The sequence below is a fragment of the Dromiciops gliroides genome, chromosome 5 (genome assembly GCF_019393635.1).
Source record: "Dromiciops gliroides isolate mDroGli1 chromosome 5, mDroGli1.pri, whole genome shotgun sequence".
Taxonomy (NCBI): domain Eukaryota; kingdom Metazoa; phylum Chordata; class Mammalia; order Microbiotheria; family Microbiotheriidae; genus Dromiciops; species Dromiciops gliroides.
In genome coordinates this window covers 108,060,003-108,081,872 of record NC_057865.1, presented here as the reverse complement: position 1 = coordinate 108,081,872, position 21,870 = coordinate 108,060,003, and the positions used below count along the sequence as shown (strand labels likewise).

The 21,870-nt window shown below is 39.3% G+C and overlaps 1 protein-coding gene across 1 annotated transcript in view; it reads right to left on the bottom strand.

Annotated features, from left to right (window-relative positions):
- Window positions 1-21,870, bottom strand: part of DGKI (diacylglycerol kinase iota) — a 599,484-nt gene that overhangs the window by 339,056 nt on the left and 238,558 nt on the right. Inside the window, 2 exon segments of the mRNA XM_043965727.1 lie at window positions 1,264-1,335; window positions 13,755-13,820. Of these exon segments, the coding sequence (XP_043821662.1) occupies window positions 1,264-1,335; window positions 13,755-13,820 (138 nt within the window).

Below are 21,870 nucleotides of genomic sequence, written 5' to 3'. Positions count from 1 at the left end.
GTTAATCAATTTAATGCTATTTACCAGTTGTTCTGCAGTATAATGATGGAGTAGACTGGGTCCTGGACCTAGAATCAGGAAGCTGTTGTTGTTCAGTGGATTCAGGTGTATCCAACTCTTCCATGACCCCATTTGGGGTTTTGTTGGCAAAGATACTTAAGTGTTGCCATTTCTTTCTGCAGATCATTTTATAGATGAAGAAATCGAGGCAAACAGGGTTAAGTGACTTCCCAGGATCACATAGTTAGTAAGTGGTCTAAGGCCAAATTTGAATTCAAGTCTTCCTGACTCCACTGTACCACCCAACTGCCCAGAATCAAAAAGATATGAGTTCAAATCCCATCCCATATACTTACTAGCTATGTAAGTTTGAGCAAGTCACTTGGACATTTTCTGTTCAGTTTTCTCATCTGTAAAATGAAGTAGTTGGTCTCTATGGCCTCTAAGGTCTATTCCAGCTATGATCCTATGTGATAATTTTGTAGATGCGCTGTCTGGGCCTCAGTTTCTTCATATGAAAAATGACTAGATGACCTTTAAGATCCCTTCCAACTCTAAAATGTTGATGTTGAAAGTGACTATAATTTTAATTTCTGATTGATCTTTAATAGATGGTGGCTGTTTGACATATATTAATCATACGTAATCTTGTCTTCTAGTTGTTTAAGCAACTGGTTAGCTCAGTTGGTCAGATCCTGTCAACACTAGTAATAGACTCTGGAGTTGATCCTCATGAGCAATGATTAGAATCAGCATCAGGATCCAGGTACTTCATAAATGTTTCTGAAATGAATAATACGGCCGTAGAAGAAAAAAGAATCTTTTCCACCACAGCAAATAGTGCCTATGACATGTGATACAGTGTTACTGCTACAGCATGGGAGGAGTGCTTCCAAGTTTTGTATTTGGTTACATGTCAGTTAAGGAGAAACAAAAGGGATAAATGAAGGGGTTAGCCACTGGGAGGAACATTTATTTGTTCACCCTCAGTGGATTAGGACTGGGAAACAAGGGCAGCATGGTGCAATGAAAAGAACACAGAAACACTTGTAATCATAGGACCTAAGTTCAAATTCTACCAGTATGACCTTGGACAAGTCATTTAATCCCTTTGGGCATCAGTTTCCTCATCTGTAATATAAGGAGGTTGGACTAGATGGCTTTTTAGGTTCTTTTTAGCTCTATATCATGCATGTTGTCCCTAAAGTGAACCACAATAAATGCTATCGGCTCCTCCCCTCCCTTTGAATCCCTGGCACTTACCGCCTGTTTACACCAGGAACAGCTGATGGCCACAATCTCTTTACTGTGAAAGGAGAATTTCTGCTGGAACCCCTAGGAAATCAGAAGGAACAGGAGATTTCTATAAAAGACTTTTTTTTTCTTTTGCCTTTGTGTAACTCATTTATTCAGTAAGCCTGTATTAATTACTAGTTGTATGCTAGTTGATAGGGATACAAAGACAAATGACACAGTCCTTGTCTTCTGGGAACTTATATTTTTTGTATACACAAATGAATCAATACAAATTATATGTCATTTAAATACAAAATAAGAGGGGGATGGGAAGTAGAACTAACAGGGCAGCTATGTGGATCACTGAATAAGAATGTTGGGCCTGGAATCAGGAAGACCTGAGTTCAAATCCAGTTTCAGATACTTACTAGCTGGGGGACCATGAGCAAGTATCTTAACTTCTATTTGCCTCATTTTCCTCCCAACAGTATAATGGCAATAATAATAAGATCTAACTCACAGAATTGCTGTGCAAATCAAACACTTCGCATAATGTCTAATACATAGTAGGATCAATATAAATGCTTATCTCCTTAAAAAGAGGGGAAAGGATGAGGAATAGACTCATGCAGGACTTAGCACTTGAGCTGAGTGCTGAGGCTATACTGTTACATTTCACCATGGATCAAAGCCAACATTGACTAAGGATCATATACCATACCACATACTGCATCATACACTTTCACCTCTTTCAGGGATTTATTCAAAAATATGTGTCTCAGGGGCAGCTAGGTGGTGCAGTGGATAAAGCACCAGCCTTGGATTCAGGAGGACCTGAGTTCAAATGCGACCTCAGATACTTGACACTTACTAGCTGTGTGACCCCTCGGCAAGTCACTTAACCCTCTTTGCCCAGAAAAAAAAAAAAAGTATGTGTCTCCACTGAAAAGGGTAGTAGAAAGGAGGCTGATAACCAAATCACTTATATCATTAACAACTTTTCAAATCCCGATCACTACAATATGTTTTTCAACTAAATCAGGTTCCATGGTGTTGATTTTAGAGAACTTTATCATGCAAATGAACATTAACATTGGGGTCTTAGAGTTTTTAATTAGCCATATAATAATGGCTTTCCATATAACCTCAATAATATTTGAATTCCCAGCGATAGAAAAATCAAATAGTATGAGTGGCAGTTCCAGGAAGGTTGACTTTGAAGATGGTAGAAATATGGTAGTCAGCTCAAATACTTTTCTTAGCTAGCTCCCTCTGATGTCTGCACTCAAAATGATCCCTTTTCAGTTATTTATTTTGCATCTGCAGGCAACAGATGACCTTGCTGAGAGAGGCAGGCACAGGCTCCTTACATAAAATACATTCCTCTGAAGAGCATAGAGTAGGCGATTGGCTTTTTTGGCTTCCTCTGCCAAACATACACTAGAGGGGTCTACAGAGAAACAATGAAGCAAAAGGCTTCTTTCTTTCTTTACTCTTCCTCTGCTTGGCAAATAAATCCTAGCTGTCTGAGAAAATAAAAGACAAAACCAAATCAGGGCCTTGCAAGATGGTCAGAAGGAAGCAATGGGTCTAAGAAGTATGGATCAGAACCACTAGATGAGTGACTTCCTAATATGAGAAGCTTTTTCAGGGCCTGTAGTCTAGGCATGAAAAAGTGAGAGATGACATGATGGAATTTTTGGTCTTTATGTTCTTTTACCTCTCAGCAACATTTGACTCTAAGGACAGCATCCTCCTTCCTTGAATTCTCATTTACTATGACTCTCAAGTTGATACATTATCTTGGTTCTCCTACTATAACTTTTGTTCTTCCCTCACCCCCCCCATTATTCTCCCTTGGAGATTAAATCTATTCTCACATCTTCAGCTGTGACTTTCATACAGATTACTACTAAATCCGCATCCCTAGACCCTACTCCAGATGCCTGCTTGGTATTTCCACTCAGACGTCCCATCATCATACTAAACTTATTATATCATTAAAACTCGACTCATCATCTTTCCTTCAGAACTGGCTCTGCCCCATCATTCTCCTATTTCCATCAATGTATCATTTCCCTTGGCTTCCAGGCGTAAAATCTTCAGGCTTAAAAAGCCTCTCTAGACTTGGTTTCCAATATCTAATCAGTCAGGATAATCTATCTCTATTCTATCACTTCTCCATTTTTTCACTGCTCCCACCCTAGTTCAGGTTATTATTACCTCCCATTTCATTCATTGCAAAAATTTCCCATTATCCAAAACCTCTAGTCTCCCTTCCTTTCCCTCTAATCCATTTTACTATATTATTTTCATCATGCCACTCCCCTACTTAAGAACATCTAATGGATCCCCATTGATTAAGGATAAAGCCCAAACTCCATGAGTCTAGTTTTCAAGGCTTCCTGTAAGCTTTCTTCCCATCTTTTTTCTCCCCATATTCTCCTACATGAGTCTTCTGCCACAGCCAGATTGATCTCTCACTCTCAACATATTTTATACTTTCCTTCCTCTCATGCCTGTGTTTAGACCAAGGTTTCCCCACTCCCGGTACTCCAGTCCCCAATCATGACTCGCTCCATTTCTCTTCACCTGTCTGAATCCTAGCTATCCCTTAAGATACAGCTCAAGTCTCACCTATTCTATGAGGTCTTATATAATCATCATTGCTGGCTGTGTTCTCTTCTTCCTCTGAAATGAGCACATATTGCCAGCACTTACTCCATATTTCCCAATGTTAGTTTTATTTATGCTTGTTTGTTTGTTTTCTCCCAGGCAATGAGGGTTAAGTGACTTGCCCAGGGTCACATAGCTAGTAAATGTCAAGTGTCTGAGGTTGGATTTGAACTCAGGTCCTCCTGAATCCAGGGCCGGTACTTTATCCGCTGCGGCTTACTTTTTTGCCTGGGTTTGGGTTTTTTTTTTTTTTTTTTGGCAAAATGGCTAATATATAAATACGTTTTGCATGACTTCACATATATAATCAATATCAAATTGTTTGCCTCCTCAAGGAAGGGGAGCACAAAGGAGGGAGAGAATTTGGAACTCAAAATTTTTAAAAAGGAATGTTAAAATCCCTTTTCCATGGAATTGGGAAATGTTTGATGAAATAAATAATTTTGTTTTAAAAAAGAAGGTAGACTGAGCCTCTGAAAAGATTATGGCACTCTAATATAAATTCTGAATTCAATCCAAGTTCAATAAAACAACAACTTATTAAACATCTTCTATGTATGAAGCATTTGCACAAGTCATTGAGAATACAAATAGAAAAACAAAAGAGTCCATTCCCTGAAGGATCTAATATTCTATTTGGGCAATACAGAATGTACACAGATGAAAAAGAACATACAAGATAATTTGAAGAGGGACAGGGCAATAACAACTAGAGCAATCAGGAAAGACTTTGAAGCGAGAGGTCAAAACTAGATTGAGCCTTGAAGGAGTCTGATAATCAAAGAGACAGAGGTGAGAGTACATTCTAGGCATAGGTGACAGCCTGTGTGAAAACAAAGAGGTGGGTAAAAGAATCCTTAATTTCAGAGGACAGAGAGCAGGCCAGTTTGATGAATTTGTAAAGTAATTTTATAATATGAAATTAGTCTAGAGAGGTAGGTGGGAGCCAGACTGCAGGAGGCTTTAAACACCCAGCTAGTGATGAGTTTACATTTAATCCTATAGGTAATAAAGAAGCAAGTATTTTTGGCAGGAGAATGATACAGTCAGATCTGTGTACTATAAATATTAATTTGACAGCTGTGTGGAAGAGAAAAATTGGAAAGGGGAGAACCTGGAATCGGGGAAGTGGATATGAAGTTTTATTTGAAATGGTACAGGTGAGGTGATAAAGAAGTGAACTAGAACCATGGTTATGTGAATGGAAAAGAGATGAATATGACAGATTTTATAGAGATAGACTTGAACAAAACTTTTGAGCTGATTAGATAAAGAGGTGTTAAGGTAAAAGGCAATAAAAAGATTGATTCATAGCTTATGAACCTTGGTAACTAGAAGGCTGCAAATGCTCTCTACAATAAATAGGTCAGTGGTAGAGAAAGGGTATATTTAATGAAGACTCACTCAAAAAAAACACTTATTAAGCACCTGCTGTGTGCACTATGCTAAACAGTGGGGACATAAAAATATTCCAGAGGCAGTCACTGCCCTCAAGGAGCTCACAGTGTAATGGGGAAGAACCACAAATATATGCAAACAAGCTATATATAGAATAAATAGGAAATAATTAAAAGAGAGGAAGAGCCAGGGTTAAAACAGACTGGGAAAAAGTTCTTATAGAATACAGGATTTTAGTTGGGACTTAAAGGAAGTCAGGGAAGCCAGTTGGCAGAGTTGAGGGAGAACATTCCAGATATGGGGGACAACCAGAAAAAATACTCCAATCTGAGAGATTGAATGTCTTAATTATGGAACAAGAAGGAGGATGTTAAATTCCATTTTGTGGAGCAGCTGGGTGGTGTAATGGATAAAGCACTGGCCCTAGATTCAGGAGGACCTGAGTTCAAGTCTGGCTTCAGACATTTGACACTTATTAGCTGTGTGACCCTGGGTAAGTCACTTAACCCTCATTGCCCTGCAAAAAAAAAATCCATTTTGCCTTATGTTGAATTTGAGATGGGACGCCAAGGTGGAGTTGCCCAGTAGGCAGTTGGTCATACAACACCAGAGATACATATTGGATAAGGGGAAAAACCTTGTAAGATACCTAAACATGTTGGAGGTGAGAGAGGTTAGATAATGCTCCAGCAAAGAAAACTGAAAAGGGTCAGAGAACCAGGAAAGAGCAATGTCACAGAGAGCAAGGCGGGAAAGAGTGTTCAAAAGGATAGGATATTTAACAGCATCCAAAGCTACAGAAGTGTCAAGTAAGATGGGGCCCACAAAAAAAACAATCAGATTTAGCATTTATATTATATATAACCTTGAAGAAAACAATTTCAGTTAAGTGTCACAAACAGTTGAAAGGTGAGTAGAAGATGAAGAAATGGAGGCAGTGAGTATAGATGGCCCTTATATGTGGCTGAAAAGAGTTGTAAGATTGCAGCTGAAGGGGATGACACCATCCTGTAAAGGATTCTTACACGAGAGAAATGTAGGTATGTTTGTAGGCAGCAGGGGAAAATTCCTCAAATGCTGTGACTAAAATTGATACGATATATTAAGAATTAATTGTCATTGAGACACTCCCAGTTATATGGGATATTAAAGTTTACAAAATGCTTTCTCAAAAAGATCCAGTGAACAAGGAAGATTGAGGTGCACCCTCAGAAGAAGATAACAATGCCAGGGCTCCTACATAGAGGCGCTTAAAAGGGACTTTGAAGATAAAGTAAGAGAGGTAGAGGGGAAAAAAATGGAAAGAGAAATGAGAGTGATGCAGGAGGGTCATGAAAAAAAAGGCAACTGCTTGAAAAGCCAAATTGGCCAAATGGAAAAGGAGGTATAAAAGCTGTTTGAAGAAAATCATGGCTTAAAAATTAGGATTGAGTAAATAGAAACTAATGACTTTATGAGAAATCAAGACACAACAAAAAGATCCAATGATATAGGGCAAACATTAATATCTCCATTCTACAGACATGAAACATAAAGCTCTGAAAAGTTAATTGATTTTCTCAGGGTCATAAAGCTAGCAAGTGACAGAGTTAGAACCCTGACTTAAATATTCTAGCTTTAATTAGTTCTCTTACACCACACTTTGCTTCCTCCTCTATGCAGCAGATAGAATAGCACCAGGGGTAGCTAGGTGGCACAATAGATAGTGGACTAGCTAAGTTGGGAGGACCTGAGCTCAAATCTGACCTCAGACACTTACTAGCTATGTGACCCTCGGCAAGTCACTTAACCCCAATTGCCTTAAATATTCAAGGCATCTCTAGCCATTCTGATAATATGTCTTGTCACTGGATCCTGATGGCTATGGAGAAGAAAGTGATGCTGGTGATTCTGCACAGCCCTTCCTCACTTAAATCCAATTCATTACAAGTCATAACACCTATCATGGTCCACTTTGAGAATGAAGGACAAACTACACAATTCTAGCCCCAGCAACCAGCCCTATGGCTTCATATCACCAGCCAGTGACTAACAAGGTGCCCCTTTTTTACTTCCTTGAAGAATAGTTATATAAATGATAGAGTAAGCAAAGAGGAACAGGATACATGATGGGAAAAGCCCTAGACTTGTAGTCAGAGGATGTGGGTTTGAATCCATCTCTGCAATTTAGTAACTTGGCCAAGTCTCTCAACCTTTCTGAATCTTTCATTTTCTTCATTCTCTTCATCATCATCATGATCATCAATAATTCATGTTTTAGAGTCCATTTAGGTTTACAAAGCATATATGGCATCTGATTAGATTCTCATTCCAACCCTGTAATGTATTATTACTGTCCCCATTTTATAGAGAAGGAAAATAAGGCTTGAAGAGGTTAATAAGGGTCTAGGCAGGGGGAGCAGATAGGTGATGCAGTGGATAAAGCACCAGCCCTGGATTCAGGAGGACCTGAGTTCAAATCCAGCCTCAGACACTTGACACTTGCTAGCTCTGTGACCCTGGGCAAATCACTTAACCCTCATCACCCTTCACCAAAAAAATAAAAAATAAAAAAATAAGGATCTAGGCAAAATTCTAACCCAGGTCTTCCTGATTTCAAGTCCAACATTCTTTCCATTATGATGTACTTGCCTCTTATCTGCAAATGGACAGGTTGAAGTAGGCCCTTTCTATGATTATAAAAGTGAGGGCATTGGGTGCCATGTTTATTCTGAAAATGTAGTGAATTTCTGAGTCATGTATTTTCAGGTCTGTGCTTCTTGGGATTCCAGCCTAGTGGAGTCACAAGCAAGGCTGGTTTTGGTGTCACTGTCTAACATGTTAACATAAACAGAGTCGTATCACAGTCTCTATAGCTGTGGTTCTCACATACCACCTGCTGGAGAGGAATTATCTTGGCTAGGATCTCAGTGCTGTAAAGAAATCCAGATTCTTAATTACTCAATTTTAAGAGTCTGTCTAAAAAAATCTGCCACTGTGGGCGTTGGCAGATGCTATGGCTGTTTGAACACTGAATATTCAATTGTTAAGAAAGATTTCATTATGCACTATCCAATCAAATTTTTAAAAGTATGAACATGGAGGGAAAGTTTAGAATTAGATGACTTAAGCACTACAAATATCAATGTCCATCTGGAAGAGAGGCAGGAAAGATGGATAGAGGATGAACAGCTCCCTCAGACCACTACAACATTGAAAGTCATTAAAAAAAATCTCCATATTGAACATACTTGAGCTTCTGTTGATTCTCTTTTTCCAGCAACCTGAAATATGTAGCTAATAATATCATGTGATAGCTTGATGTAAAAAGGGAATAAACTCTAATGACATTATTTAATTTCTGCAAGAAAATGGTGGGGTTTGGCATATTGGTGATCATTTGATTTTTAACTTAGTTAACTGTTAATATAACTACAGTTTTCTAACAATTAAAATAAGCATGGAAAATTGTCAAGACACGGGCTGAATTATATAGTTACTTTGATTTTATTCAATTCATAAGGGATTCCCACAAAATCTTTCATACCCATCTCCTGTTTTCCACTCATACCACATATACTGTAATTCAGGCCCTTATCACCTTTCAACAGGACTATTACAATAGCCTTCTAATGGATGTCCATGTCTCCCCCAACCTTCTTTAATCCATCCTCCACACACTTTAGGCCTAGAGGAACTATAATGGCTCCTAACATCCATGTGATTCCTTCCTCTGAACTTTTGGGAGTTTAAGTGGAACGTTATAAGTTCAGTCATAACTGCTCTGAACCCCCAAATAGAAAAATTCCCAGTATTTAGAAAAAAGTTGAAATCCCAATCTTAATCTACATTTATATCTACTTTCATTAGCCCCTGTCTTCTTTGTAGTTGAATCATAATTCAGATTATTTGGGGAGATGGGGGAGGAATAGGTAATGAAACTGCAGATTATACTACTGTGTCTATGAACAGAAAGGCACTGGAAGGGAAAATTGGATGGAAAACAAACCTTTTCTTGGGACTTCCCTTAATCCTTGAGTAAATGGGTATACCCATTGGTGGTACTGAGATGAGTCTTCTGCTCTGAGATGCCTATAGGGCTAATGGCTCTCCTCAATATATCCCTTCTATGACACAATTTAACCCCATCTATTCTCTCTCCTTTTGCTGGTTGCCCATGGGTTTCTAGATCTTTCTGTTTCAGTTTTATATGTCCCCATAATTTCTTCTCTATAGCTACACTCTCAGAATCTTTATTCGGTTCTGACATAACTCTTCCTTTTTATACAACTTCCTTAAGAAATGACTATGCTTCTCAAGAAATGGCTCTAATTCAAGGAGGTGTACAGGCCCTGTTCACACTCTACACTGGACTATGAGTGATTAATACAATAAAAAAAGTTCTTACCTAACAAAGGTAATTCATTTTAAGTAGGGTTATAGTAGTTAATAGAACCTCACATTTACATTGATACTCCTAAAGCACAATTGTGATCATGTCATTCCTCTGATCAAGAAGCTCCAGTCTCTCTCTTGTTTCAAGGATCAAATCTAAGCTCCCCACTTTGGAATTTAAAACTCTTCACAATAAAATTCCAGCTGACTTTTTCAGCTCTGTTATACATTATTCCCCTTCACAAACTCTATGGTCTACTCAAACTGGCCTTGTTATTGTTCCTCAAATACACAGTACTCCATTTTCCATCTCTATGCGTTCACTTTATGTTCCAGACAGACTGGCCTACTTTCTTCCATTCCCTATAAATGACATTATTTCCCTACTCTATCCCCTTTTCCCATTCTAGGTCTAGAATGCTTTCTCTCCTCATGTTAGCTTCTTGGAACCTAGAGTACCCTTCAAAGGTGTAAGTCAAGTCCTGCCACCTAAACAATGCCTTGCTTACCTTCTTCATTTGTGGGTCTTTTCATCCCACTGTGACTCTTTGTAGTTATTTTTTATTTTTATTTTTGCTTACCTGTGTATTTTTATTCTCCCACTTGCACATCCTCTAAATTGTAAGCTCTTTGAGGCAGGGGCCATTTTGTTTTTGTCTTCATATAGTCAACACCTAACACATTTCCTTGCAAACAGATTTAACTAACTCCTGAGACACTGATGATGGAATAGTAGACATGCTAGGAAAACTGGGCAGGGATTGGGGGGAGAATCTGGAGGAAGTCTCACTCCGCACTGCTTCCAGGACCGTCTGAATAGGTTGTGGAGTGGTGGTCACTGGCTGAGGTTATGGTACATATCTCATGTGGAAGAAGAGAAGGAAAAGACAGCTGAGTGGAATGAGGTGATTACCAGACATTAGCCTGGAGAAGTAATGTAGTAACTCATGGGTCCTTCAGTCAGTGAGCAATACCAATTCAGTTAACAATACCTTTCTCTTAGGTAACAGCCAGTGGTCATCATCCAGTTCTCTGTTTGGACAGTCTCTGATGTAGTCCTGATTAGTTCTCCCCTCCATCCCCCAATTTCTTCATCAGGGCTACCATTCTTTCCTGCTATGAGCTCTCAATTTTTCCTCAAAAGTCCATTCAAGGTCAAGAGCAAAACCACAGGAACCTGGGGGACTCTAGGTAACCCGACTAACTTAGAGTCTGGCCTACCGAATTTCCATGGTAACAACTTGAGGGAGAAAGATCTCAAGTTACATTCATTCCAACTTCAAGAACTAGAGCCAGGACTACCAAAATAAAAGCTCTTTTAAAAACTCTCAGTAAAAGTACCACCGGCTTTTTCAATAAAATAGCAAATACTGGCCACCTACAGGTGAAGTGATTAGGGTATAATCTATTTCACAATCTAATATATCGTTCCTGTCAGTTCCCTTCTCTATTTTGCTTCTACCTCTCATTCTCTCTTTCCTTTTCCAGTCCTTTCTTACTCTACCATTTTCTCCATTCTTCAGGAGGGTCTTTGGTTTTATTCCTTTTCCTATATCTCTCTTCTTTGGTGGCAGCTAGTTGGCACAGTGGATAGCCGTGGAGTCAGGAGAACCTGAGTTCAAATCTGGCCTCAGACATTTATTAGCTGCGTGACCCTGGGTAAATCACTTAACCCCAATTGCCTCAAACATCAGCGGCCATCTCCAGTCATCCTGATATAAATCTTGCTACTGGACCCAAATGACTCTGGAGGAGACAGTGAGACTGGTGACTTTGCATAGCCCTCTCTCCCTTAAAACCAATTCACTAGGGGCAGCTAGGTGGCACAGTGGATAGAGCACTGGCCCTAAAGTCAGAAGGACCTGAGTTCAAATCCAGCCTCAGACACTTAACACTTACTAGCTGTGTGACCCTGGGCAAGTCACTTAACCCCCATTGCCCCGCAAAAACAAAAACCAAAACCAAAACCAAAAAAAAAAACCAATACACTGCAAATCATGACATTACCTTGGCTTGGTCCTCTTCAAGAATGAGTGACAAACGACAACACTACCTCTCTTCTCCCTATGTTTCTTCCCTTCACTTTCTTTCATTATGTCCTTCCCTTTCTTTTCATTTTAATCACACTGAGACTATATAGAGAAAAGTTCAAACTATCTATAAATGGAAAAACAAAGTAAACAAATAACATCTTTCCCAGGTTATGATTTGAGGCTGGCCAGGCAGACCAGTGATTTAGTACATTAATACATCTGTTTCAAACCACCACTGTAGATTAAGAATATTTAAACCCAAGCTGAGCAGGAGGGAGAGAAATGTTAATGTTTTTTGAAAACTTTATGGTGCTTTCAATATATCTGTGAAAGGCCAATAACAATAATAATAGTCCACTGGGGCAGCTAGGTGGAGCAGTGGATAAAGCACAGGCCCTGGATTCAGGAGGACCTGAGTTCAAATTCAGCCTCAGACGTTTGATACTTACTAGCTGTGTGAACCTGGGCAAGTCGTTTAACCCTCATTGCCCAGCCATAATAATAATAACAATAACAATAATAATAATAATAATAATAATAAATAGTCCACCAGTGATACTATGTGGCTATGGCTCCTTGACTACCATGATCTTTAAAAAATTAAAATGATGAAGAACCAAAAGGATAATAAAATGTCACGGTGGCCCTTAGCAGGCTGATGCATTTTCCTCAGAACAGCTTTTGTCCAAGGTGTTATGTAAGACATGAAAGGTGACAGATAGAGCCAGAAGAAGAGGCAGTTCTTTCCTGTGGTAAGAATGAGAGACAATAGATGAAGAGCCCAGGTGGTACCCTGATGCCTCTGGGATAGGAAAAGGACAAAAGGAAATCTTTCATACAAGGGGTAGATCATCTCTTTGGGATGATTTGATAGGATGAAAATGAGTACAAGACTCCCACTTAATGAGAAGGCAGGAAGGACTTTTGGTCTTTTGGAGACTGAAATCACACCAATGAGTTGCTAGAAATGAACCCTGAAATGTGAGTGACTGCAGCATCCTCCAAAGATTGTTATTAAAAGAAATAGATCTCCAATTAAAAAAAACAAACGAACACAAAAGGAAGCCTGTCCTGTGCCACCTTCCCCTGCCAAACCAGTCTACTGGTAAGGAAGATACCTAGAAACAACTTTGTTTCAGAGTACCATGCACCCTTCCCTCCTTCCCTTTGCAAGTAGCTCTGGACCTTTCCCTCACAGGACCCCCCAGCCCCACCGTGGGTTCAGTAAAAACAAGAAGTGTGCATAACACATGCTGGAAACCCACAAGGAGAAAGGTCTCCTACAGGGTGTTGTGAGCAAAGCACTTCACATTACTGCCGCTGGATGAAGTCCTAGCAAAACACTTCATTCAAAACTTCTGGCTGGGTTTCCCTTCAGCTCAATTCATTTCAGACCTTCTTTGACAAGCATTGTTGCTCAGCAACCTAATAGTTAGTTGTTGAACAAATAAATGTTACAGGCTAGCAATTCTTATTAGTAAGATTTAGCCACCAAAGAGTCATTTTTCCTACTGAACACCAGGCTTAAAGAAAGAAGCCAATTTATCACATCTTAAATGTAATAATACCCTCTAATGAGGTTAGGATTCTCACTGACTATGTTGGGGAACAAAGTGAACAGCATACAGAAGTTTTGAGAAATATGTTCTCTCTGAAAGGAACAGAATGGAATGGAGACATATATAAAATGCTTACTATGTATTCCAGCACAGTGCTAAGGGCTAGAAATAAAAGCATGCACATGCTGCCCTCAGGAAACTTATATTCTAACTGGAGAAGACAATATATTCAAAGGAGAGGTGGCAAGAGATCAATGAATAATGAAGACAGCTAGAAAGTAAGAAAGTTAGTTTGATTCCAGACTATATATGGGTGAATGCTTACTGGTCCTCATGTCCCAGGGAAGAGGCTTGGAGTTTCATGACAGAGTTGGAATGGACCCACTGCTTATTTCACACAGGAGACAATACCCTAGAGTACTTGATTATGCCAGAAGAAATCCTGGTGCAATGATCACAGGATAGCTGAACCCCTTACCTTACCACACTGCTTACATTTTCCCTCTTGGCGCCGTCTGTGTACCCAGTGATGACGGACAAAATTCTGCAGGGGAAGAAAATAAAATGAGTACCTTTTTTGAAGAAAAAATAGCGATTAGTTTTCATTATACTTCTAGAAAATAATTTCTCCCAAAGCATTTTCCAAACCTGTGTAAATGAAGGAAAGAAACTCCCCCCACTCTCATCCCCATACATATACATATGCACAGATTAATAGTTCAAAACCAGACCTGATTCCTAAGGCAGTAGAATTTTCACTCCCCAGGGATTATCAATATTATCATTGACCTATCCATTTGAGAGAAGATCCTTCATATCAGAAAAGTTGTAAATAAATCCAGTCTTCAGTGGGGTTTGCCCTTGTTTGTTTATTTGTTTTGTTGTTGTTGTAGAGTTCTTTGTTCTGGTTTGTGTTTGGTTTTGTTTTTAATATTGGGTTTAGTTATCTCATATAGGCTAGAAAAACAGAGGATACTGTAATACTGACCAAAAAGAAAACTAACCTGCTCTACTTTTCTGATCTGAGCCAGTTTAGCTCACCCTGGGCAGCCTAGGGCTCCTCCACTACCTGGGGTTCCCAATATTGGTGCTGACCCCTGGTCAGCCTAAGCCTCAGAATTCCCAAACCCAAGTGATCTGACACACCCTAGATCCCCCCCCTCCCAAATAAAAGGGATTACAGGTATTTGCCTGTAATTGTTAGACTAGATGACCACCGAGGTCCCTTCTAGTTCTTCTGGTTGAGGGTATCTGAGGGAGAGTACTGTTTAACAGATGATTGCTTCCCAACTTTCTTCACTGCAGATTTGTGAATATGCCAGTGGGACACTGGGTTGGAATCTCACAATCATTGACATAAACTGAGAATTACTCTCAGGTGATGGTAAGAAAATACTGTTAAGGGAAGGAAAAACCAAGAAAAAAGAAGAGAGAAGGTAAAAAAGATGATAGAAGACCCCAACACATTTGTTGTTGAGTCAGTTCAGTTATACCCAATTCTTCATGACCCCATTTGGGGTTTTCCTGACAAAGACAATGGAGTGTTCATAAATGAGGGCAATAGAAGGGAATCTGTAATCTAGTCCAATAAATATTTATTAAGCACGTATTACTTGTCAGGCACAGTGGTAAGTGTTGGGGACACAATTAGTAAAAAGAAAGACAGTTCCTGCCCTCAAGGAGTTTGTAATCCAATGAGGGGAGATAACACACAAAAGGAGGTAGGAAAGGGGGAGGGGGGGATCAGAGATCAGAGATCAGATCCATTTCCTAGCTTTGTGCCTTTGTACTGGCTATACCTCACACTTTCATGTATTACTTCCTTACCTTCTATTCTCAGAATCCTTAGTTTCCTTCAAGACTCACATTAAGGGCCACCTTCTACATGAGGTCTTTCCTGATCCTCCTCCAGCTTCAAGTGTCCTCCCTGCCTCCTTCACCTAGAATCTATTTGGCATATACTTTGTAGATATGTGTATATTACATGCAGTCTCCCCCAACAGAATGTAAGGTCCCTGAGAGCCGGGACTTCACTTTTATCTTTGTTTTCCTAGTGTCTCCACAGTGCCTGGCATACAGTGGGTGCTCAATAAATGCTTGTGAAAAGACTGTCAGACACAGGTAACAAGACTTGTTCACATTACTAAAAGGAGGGAAGAGAAAAGAATGAACAGAGAAAATGAAAGAAAAAACTCTGAAGTTTCTGTAATACAGTGGAGGTGGTGGGGGCCTAGCCTACTGCTTGAAAAAACTTACCTAGATGATATTTAAGGTTCCTTCCAATCCTAGTTGTTGATGATCCCCAATAAAGAGGTTGTTTAACTCACCTCAGGTAGAAACCTACTTATGGTACATACAGTTAAACGGCATGTATCAATACCAGCCTTTAGGATAAGTATGAAAAGGAAATCAATCCTTGGGATTACCAATCTTCACATATAATGAATGTAATAGCCCATGTGAAACTGACAAGAGAAACCTAGATTTTTTTTTTTTGCAGGTTGAGGGTTAAGTGACTTGCCCAGGGTCCCACAGCAAGTAAGTGTCAAGTGTCTGAGGCCAGATTTGAACTCAGGTCCTCCTGAATCCAGGACCGGTGCTTTATCCACTGTTCCACCTAGCTGCCCCCTAGATTGTTTTCCAATAAAAATAACTTGTGGGGGAGGAGGGAGAGAAAATCTCTTCAGAGTTGAGTTAAGTATTATTTTTTGCTGTGCGACCTTCTGAACAAACACACCCCAAACTAATATTTCTGGTAAGCTCTGGCTCAAACCACCTCCTCCTCCTTACTAGATTAAGTAAGGAAAACCATTATAGGATCAGAGATTTACAGTAGGAATGGTCCTGAGAGGTCATCAAATCCAAACTCCATCCTGACCCACCCCATTTTTCAAATGAGGAACCTCAGCCTGGCAGTTAAATTACTGACCCAAGGTCATGTAGATTTGAAGGGTAGGCATTCTACCCCAGGCTCTCCAATTCCAAATCCAGCACACTTTCTAAGATACGATGCCCCCTCCAGAAATTAAGTTGGGTTTTTATAAGATTGTGAGATGGGCTTGGTGATGGGAATACCTCTAATAAGCATGGCCACCTTCAGTAGACAAATTTCACTTCTCCTTTAGTCCTTCACAAACTATTGACTGATCAAAAGTCCATGGACTTTATTAAGTCTTTCAACAATGAAAGATTGTGGGGCAGCTAGGTGGATAAAGTACCAGCCCGGAGTCAGGAGTACCTGAGTTCAAATCCAGCCTCAGACACTTAACACTTGCTAGCTGCGTGAGCCTGGGCAAGTCACTTAACCCCAATTGTCTCACTAAAACAAAACAAAACAAAAAAAATCAATGAAAGGTTGTAAATGGGCACAATGTTCCCTAAAATCATTCTGAATTTCCTCTTGATAGAATTTGACTATGGAAAGCTCCCATTCCTGTACCCCTAATATAAGTGCCCTGTGTCCCCAAAATAAGGATATAGGCAACTTTTTTAATCCAAAGATATAAGAATCATAGAATTTAGACATCCATAGAATCCATAGAATTGACCATAGAAACATAGAACCATAGAATGGTCCATAGACCATCAGACATTCACAAAATCCATAGAATTGATCCATAATATTGACATCCAAAGAGATAAAGACCATAGAATTTAGCTCTGAAAAAGACTGTAGAAGTTATCTAGTCCAATGCACCTCATTTTCTACAGATAAGGAAACCAGTGCTTAGAATCAGTGGTTTCACTTGGGTCATAATAATAATAAATAATAGTAAAAATAAAAATAGCTAGCTAGCATTTACAAAGTGCTTGGTGGTTTGCAAAGCACTTCGAAATGTTATCTCAATTTGTCCTCACAATAACCAGGAGGAGTAGATGCTGTTGTCATTCCCATTTTACATATGAGGAAACTGAGGCAGAGTTTAAATGACTAGCCCAGGGTCATGTGGCTACTAAGGGTCTGAGGCTGGGTCTTCCTGACATCATTACACTCTATCCACCTAGTTCCCTCTTTCTCTATTTAGTGAATTTTACTATATAGCTATTTAATGGATACATGAGATTATTATTGTTCCATTGTTTCAGTCATACCTGATCTTTTGTGACCCCATTGGGAGTTTTCTTGGCAAAGATGCTGGAGTGGCTTGTCATTTCCTTCTCCAGTGACTTTACAGATGAAGAAACCGAGGCAGACAGGTTTAAGTGACTTTCCCAGGGTCCCACAGCTAGTAAGGATCTGAGGACAAATTTGAACTCAGGTCTTTTTTACTCCAGGCCCAAGCCTCTATTCACTGAGCCACCTTGCTGCCCTGGATGATACAGAGTAAGTTTTATATAACTCTAGTACTTCAGGGAAAAGACCATCTATCCACTGGTGCTCTAAAGAGCTTTGTTTTTTTGTTGAGGAGTGTTTCAGTCATGTCCTGCTCTTTGTGACCCCATTTGGGGTTATCTTGGCAAAGATCCTGGAGTGGTTTTCCATTTACTTCTCTAGCTCATTTTATGCATGAGGAAACTGAGGCAAACAGGGTTCAGTGACTTGCCTAGGATCACACAGCTAACAAGTATCTGAGGCCAGATTTGACCTCAGGAAGATGTCTTCCTTATTCCAAACCCAGTGTTCTATCCACTGCACCATCTAGCTGCCCCCCCCAAGAGATAATGATAGAAACAATACTAATAATGAGATGAACTCAAGCAATTATTAACTGCATTCCCTTGCCTGTCCAGAATATAGAAACCTGTTCTATTGCTAAAAATTCCAGGGGAAAGGTACATCTATTTGAGATATGTAAATATGGCCAGATGCCTATGTTCTCTGGGGTGGCAGGATTATTATATGATAGTTTGCTGTGAGAACATGAAGTACAGACACCTAAAAATGTAAATCAAGAAAACAAATGAATATGTTGGTGGCTTCCTAAAATTCCAAGTAATTTGGCTTAGAAAATAACACAGGCAGGAGTCAATGTAAAGTGATTGGTGAAGTCCAAACAACTGGATGCATTTGAATGGAAATATCCCAGCATCCTCGAGGTTCTACAAAGGGACACTCAGAGGACTCAGTGATCCTTGAGAGCTGGAAAGAGATCTCAGACCTTTTTGAATCAGTCCCTTCATTTTACAGATAGGGAAACAGCAGCTCATTGAAGTCATGGCCCAAAAACATCCAGGACTTCAATGCAGGTTTCATGCCTCCAGGCTGTTTTTCACACTGCTAACCATATTGTCTCTTATTAAGGGCCAAATACAAGGGGAAATTAATTCTGTTAAGCAAAATCACTGTGATACAGTGGACAGAGAGGCAGTCCTGAAGTGAAGAAAACCTAATTTCAAGTTATGTCTCTCTGTCACTGGCTATGGCAGTGTTACATCTCTAAATTGCCTTGACAGAGAATTTACTCACTGAGAGTTCCTTGGATGCAGCTGGGGGCTCAATAGGTAGAGCACTGGGCCTGAAGTGAGGAAGACCCGAGTTCAAATGTGGCCTCAGATACTTACTAGTTGTGTGAGCCTGGACAAGTCACTTGACCTCTGTTTTCCTTTGTTTCCTCATCTGTAAAATGGAGGTAATGATAGCACCTGCCTCTCAGGGTTATTATGGAAATCAAATGAGTTAATGGTAAAGAGTTTAGTAAGTACTATATAAATGTTAGCTGCTGTTCCTACTCCTCCTCCTCCTCCTATATCACTGGAATCACAGGTCTGGGCCAGAACAAGAATTCATGCAGAGGGAATGCCCATTTCTGACACTGAACGTTGCTTGTACCCAGAGACATAAAGACTGGTCTTCCTACCCAGGTCAAATGTCTCAAAAAAAAAAAAAAAACCCAAAACTTCAGATCAAGTTTTAAAGACAAATTCAGCTGGAAATGGAGAGAAAGAAATCCAGAGACACCAACCTCCACTGGTGAAGACCCCAGAAAAGCTCACCTGGGGTCCAGCAGTCAGGGATGGAAGCTCTTACTACTCTTGTTAATGAAGTGATAACCTTAGTTATTCTATGCTGCAAAAGGTGGATGAATGTCATTTGCTCCCTCTAAATGTGAATGCCCCACCCTACTGATGACTCAGCTTAGGTCAAACTCAAGGAGCTCCTGGTGTTAGCTGAACCTATTTTAAATCTAAATCTTCTTGGATTTTAGAACAGTTGTACCATTCTAGGGAGCCACAAGCTTTTCTTGTCAATGTGGAAAATGTGACTATCATAACCTCTGTATCTTCCTAGGTCCCATTTTTCAAGCATGATCACTGTTTCGCCATTCTCTTCTGAGTCTTGTCCGTATCTGCCCAGTTTTAAAAACAAATTACACTTGGTGCCCTTCTCCAACACTAAAGAAGTATAACTGACAATTCCTATACAGTCTGCTTCATTTAAGATATTATTGTTCTTACCTAATAATTCCAAGGTTGGGAAATATTCTCTGAAAGTATTATTAAAAAACAACCCCCAAAATTAACTCTTCAAAGAGTTTCATAGCAGCATTTTATGGAATTGGGGGGGGGGAAGCTTTATCTATCCCTTGCACAAAGCTAAAACTCACTTTCTGCATCCCTTTTCAATCAACTTTTTTTGACTTCTTGGAGTTACAATCTTCCCTCCCGTGCATATGTGTGTGTATGTAGGGGTGTAAATGTGTATGTATTTGGTTTCACTTCTTTTTAGTCTGGTTTAATAATTTTGTAGATATGGGGCACCCCAACTTACGGAAATTCTGGCCACCAATGAAGACCAGCAATTTGTCCATCATCTGTTGCTTCTGAGAGCTGCTTTAGGCACTAAGGTGTTTCATTTCATTTATGGCCTCATAGCCAGTAAATAAGAGAAACAAGACTTGAATTCAGGTCTAACTTCAAATCCAACCCTCAGTTCTCTCTATCGTGATGTGTCTCCTTATTGGTTGTATTGATGATCAACATTAATGCTTTAATAAAACATTTTTAATGGTAGCATTTTGATCTTTGTAAAGCAACAGCCCTATTATATTACTAGTAAATGTGTTGTAGGCTAAGAGTACATTTGGGAAAGACTATTACTGTACAGAGTAGAATAATTACCAAACATATCACATTTCAGATATCTAGTGAATGGGAACACAGGAATCATCTCCAGATTCTGTTAGTGGCCAAACACTTAAGTCTACTGTTTCCTGATTCAAACAAATTATTTAACATCATCCTTCATCTTTAAATAATCCAAATGAATCCTAGTCCCACAAACTCCACTGGAACACTCAAATGCCAGTTGTCCTTTTGTATTTTGAAATGTACTAATAGATTCCTACAACCCACTCTACATTCTGGAACTTATTTCCTTCTGTTGCTTTTTTTTCTATTTTGGATCTTTATCTGTCCCTACCACGAAGCTAAAACTCACTTTCTGCATCCCTTTTCAATCAACTTTTTTTGACTTCTTGGAGTTATAATCTTCCCTCCCGTGCATATGGTCAGATTCATTTCTATGCATTTTTCTGGACTTGAGGCATTTTCAACCAGGCCTTCTCTTCCTCTTGCTACTACTGACACACAACTGCACTGGACAGCAGTGAAAAGGCAACAGACAAGCAGGCCTCCTAATAATTTCTTGATTGCTACAAAAATTAATCTAGGCAAACTTCATACTATAAATCACTACAGCATATACTAGAAACGTTTTAATGGTAAAAGGAACTTAAAAGGAAAGCAAATATGAACATTTTCCCAAAGCATTGTCTGGAGTAAGTGACATTTTCTTCTCTCTAAGGTAATAATTTTTCTTTCATAATTAAGGTCTGATTTTTTTTTTATTGACCGGAAATCTATTTTTTCTTCCTCTCACCCCACATCCCATTAAGGGGAAAAAATTACAACAAATTCTGTGTAACAAATCAGTATAGCCAAGCAAAAAGAAAAAGTCCTTACTGGCCATGCTCAAAACATTCTGTTTGTGTGTGTGTGTGTGTGTGTGTCTGTATGTACACATATTATCCTGTACCCTGAATATATCACTTCTCAATCAAGAGGGGACTAGCATGCTTCATCATCAGTCCTTAGGAATCAAGAATTATCATTGTGTTGATCATAGTTCTTATATAAGTTTTCTTTTTTGTCTGTTTGTTTTTTGTTTTGGGGTGTGTTTTTTGAAGGGCAATGAGTGTTAAGTGACTTGCCCAAGGTCACACAGTTAGTTAAGCATCAAGTGTCTGAGGCCAGATTTGAACTCAGGTCCTTCTGAATCCAGGGTCAGTGCTTTATCCACTGTGTCACCTAGCTGCCCCATAAGTTTTCAAAGTTGCTTGTCTTTACAGAGTTGTTTTTATTATAGAAATTGTTCTCTTGGTTCTACTCATTTTATTCTTTATTAGTATATACAAGTCTTCAAAATTGTTCACTTTTACAATATTGATGTTCTAATATGAATTGTTATTCTGGTCTACTCACTTTCCTCTATATCAGTTCACACAAGTCTTTTCATGTCTCTTTGAAATTATCCATTTACTCATTTCTTAAACCACATTTTTTGTAACATTCCATCACATTCACATGCCACAATTCGTTCAGTCATTGCCCAATTGATGGGCGTTCCCTTAGTTTCTAGGGTTTGTTTTTTTTCT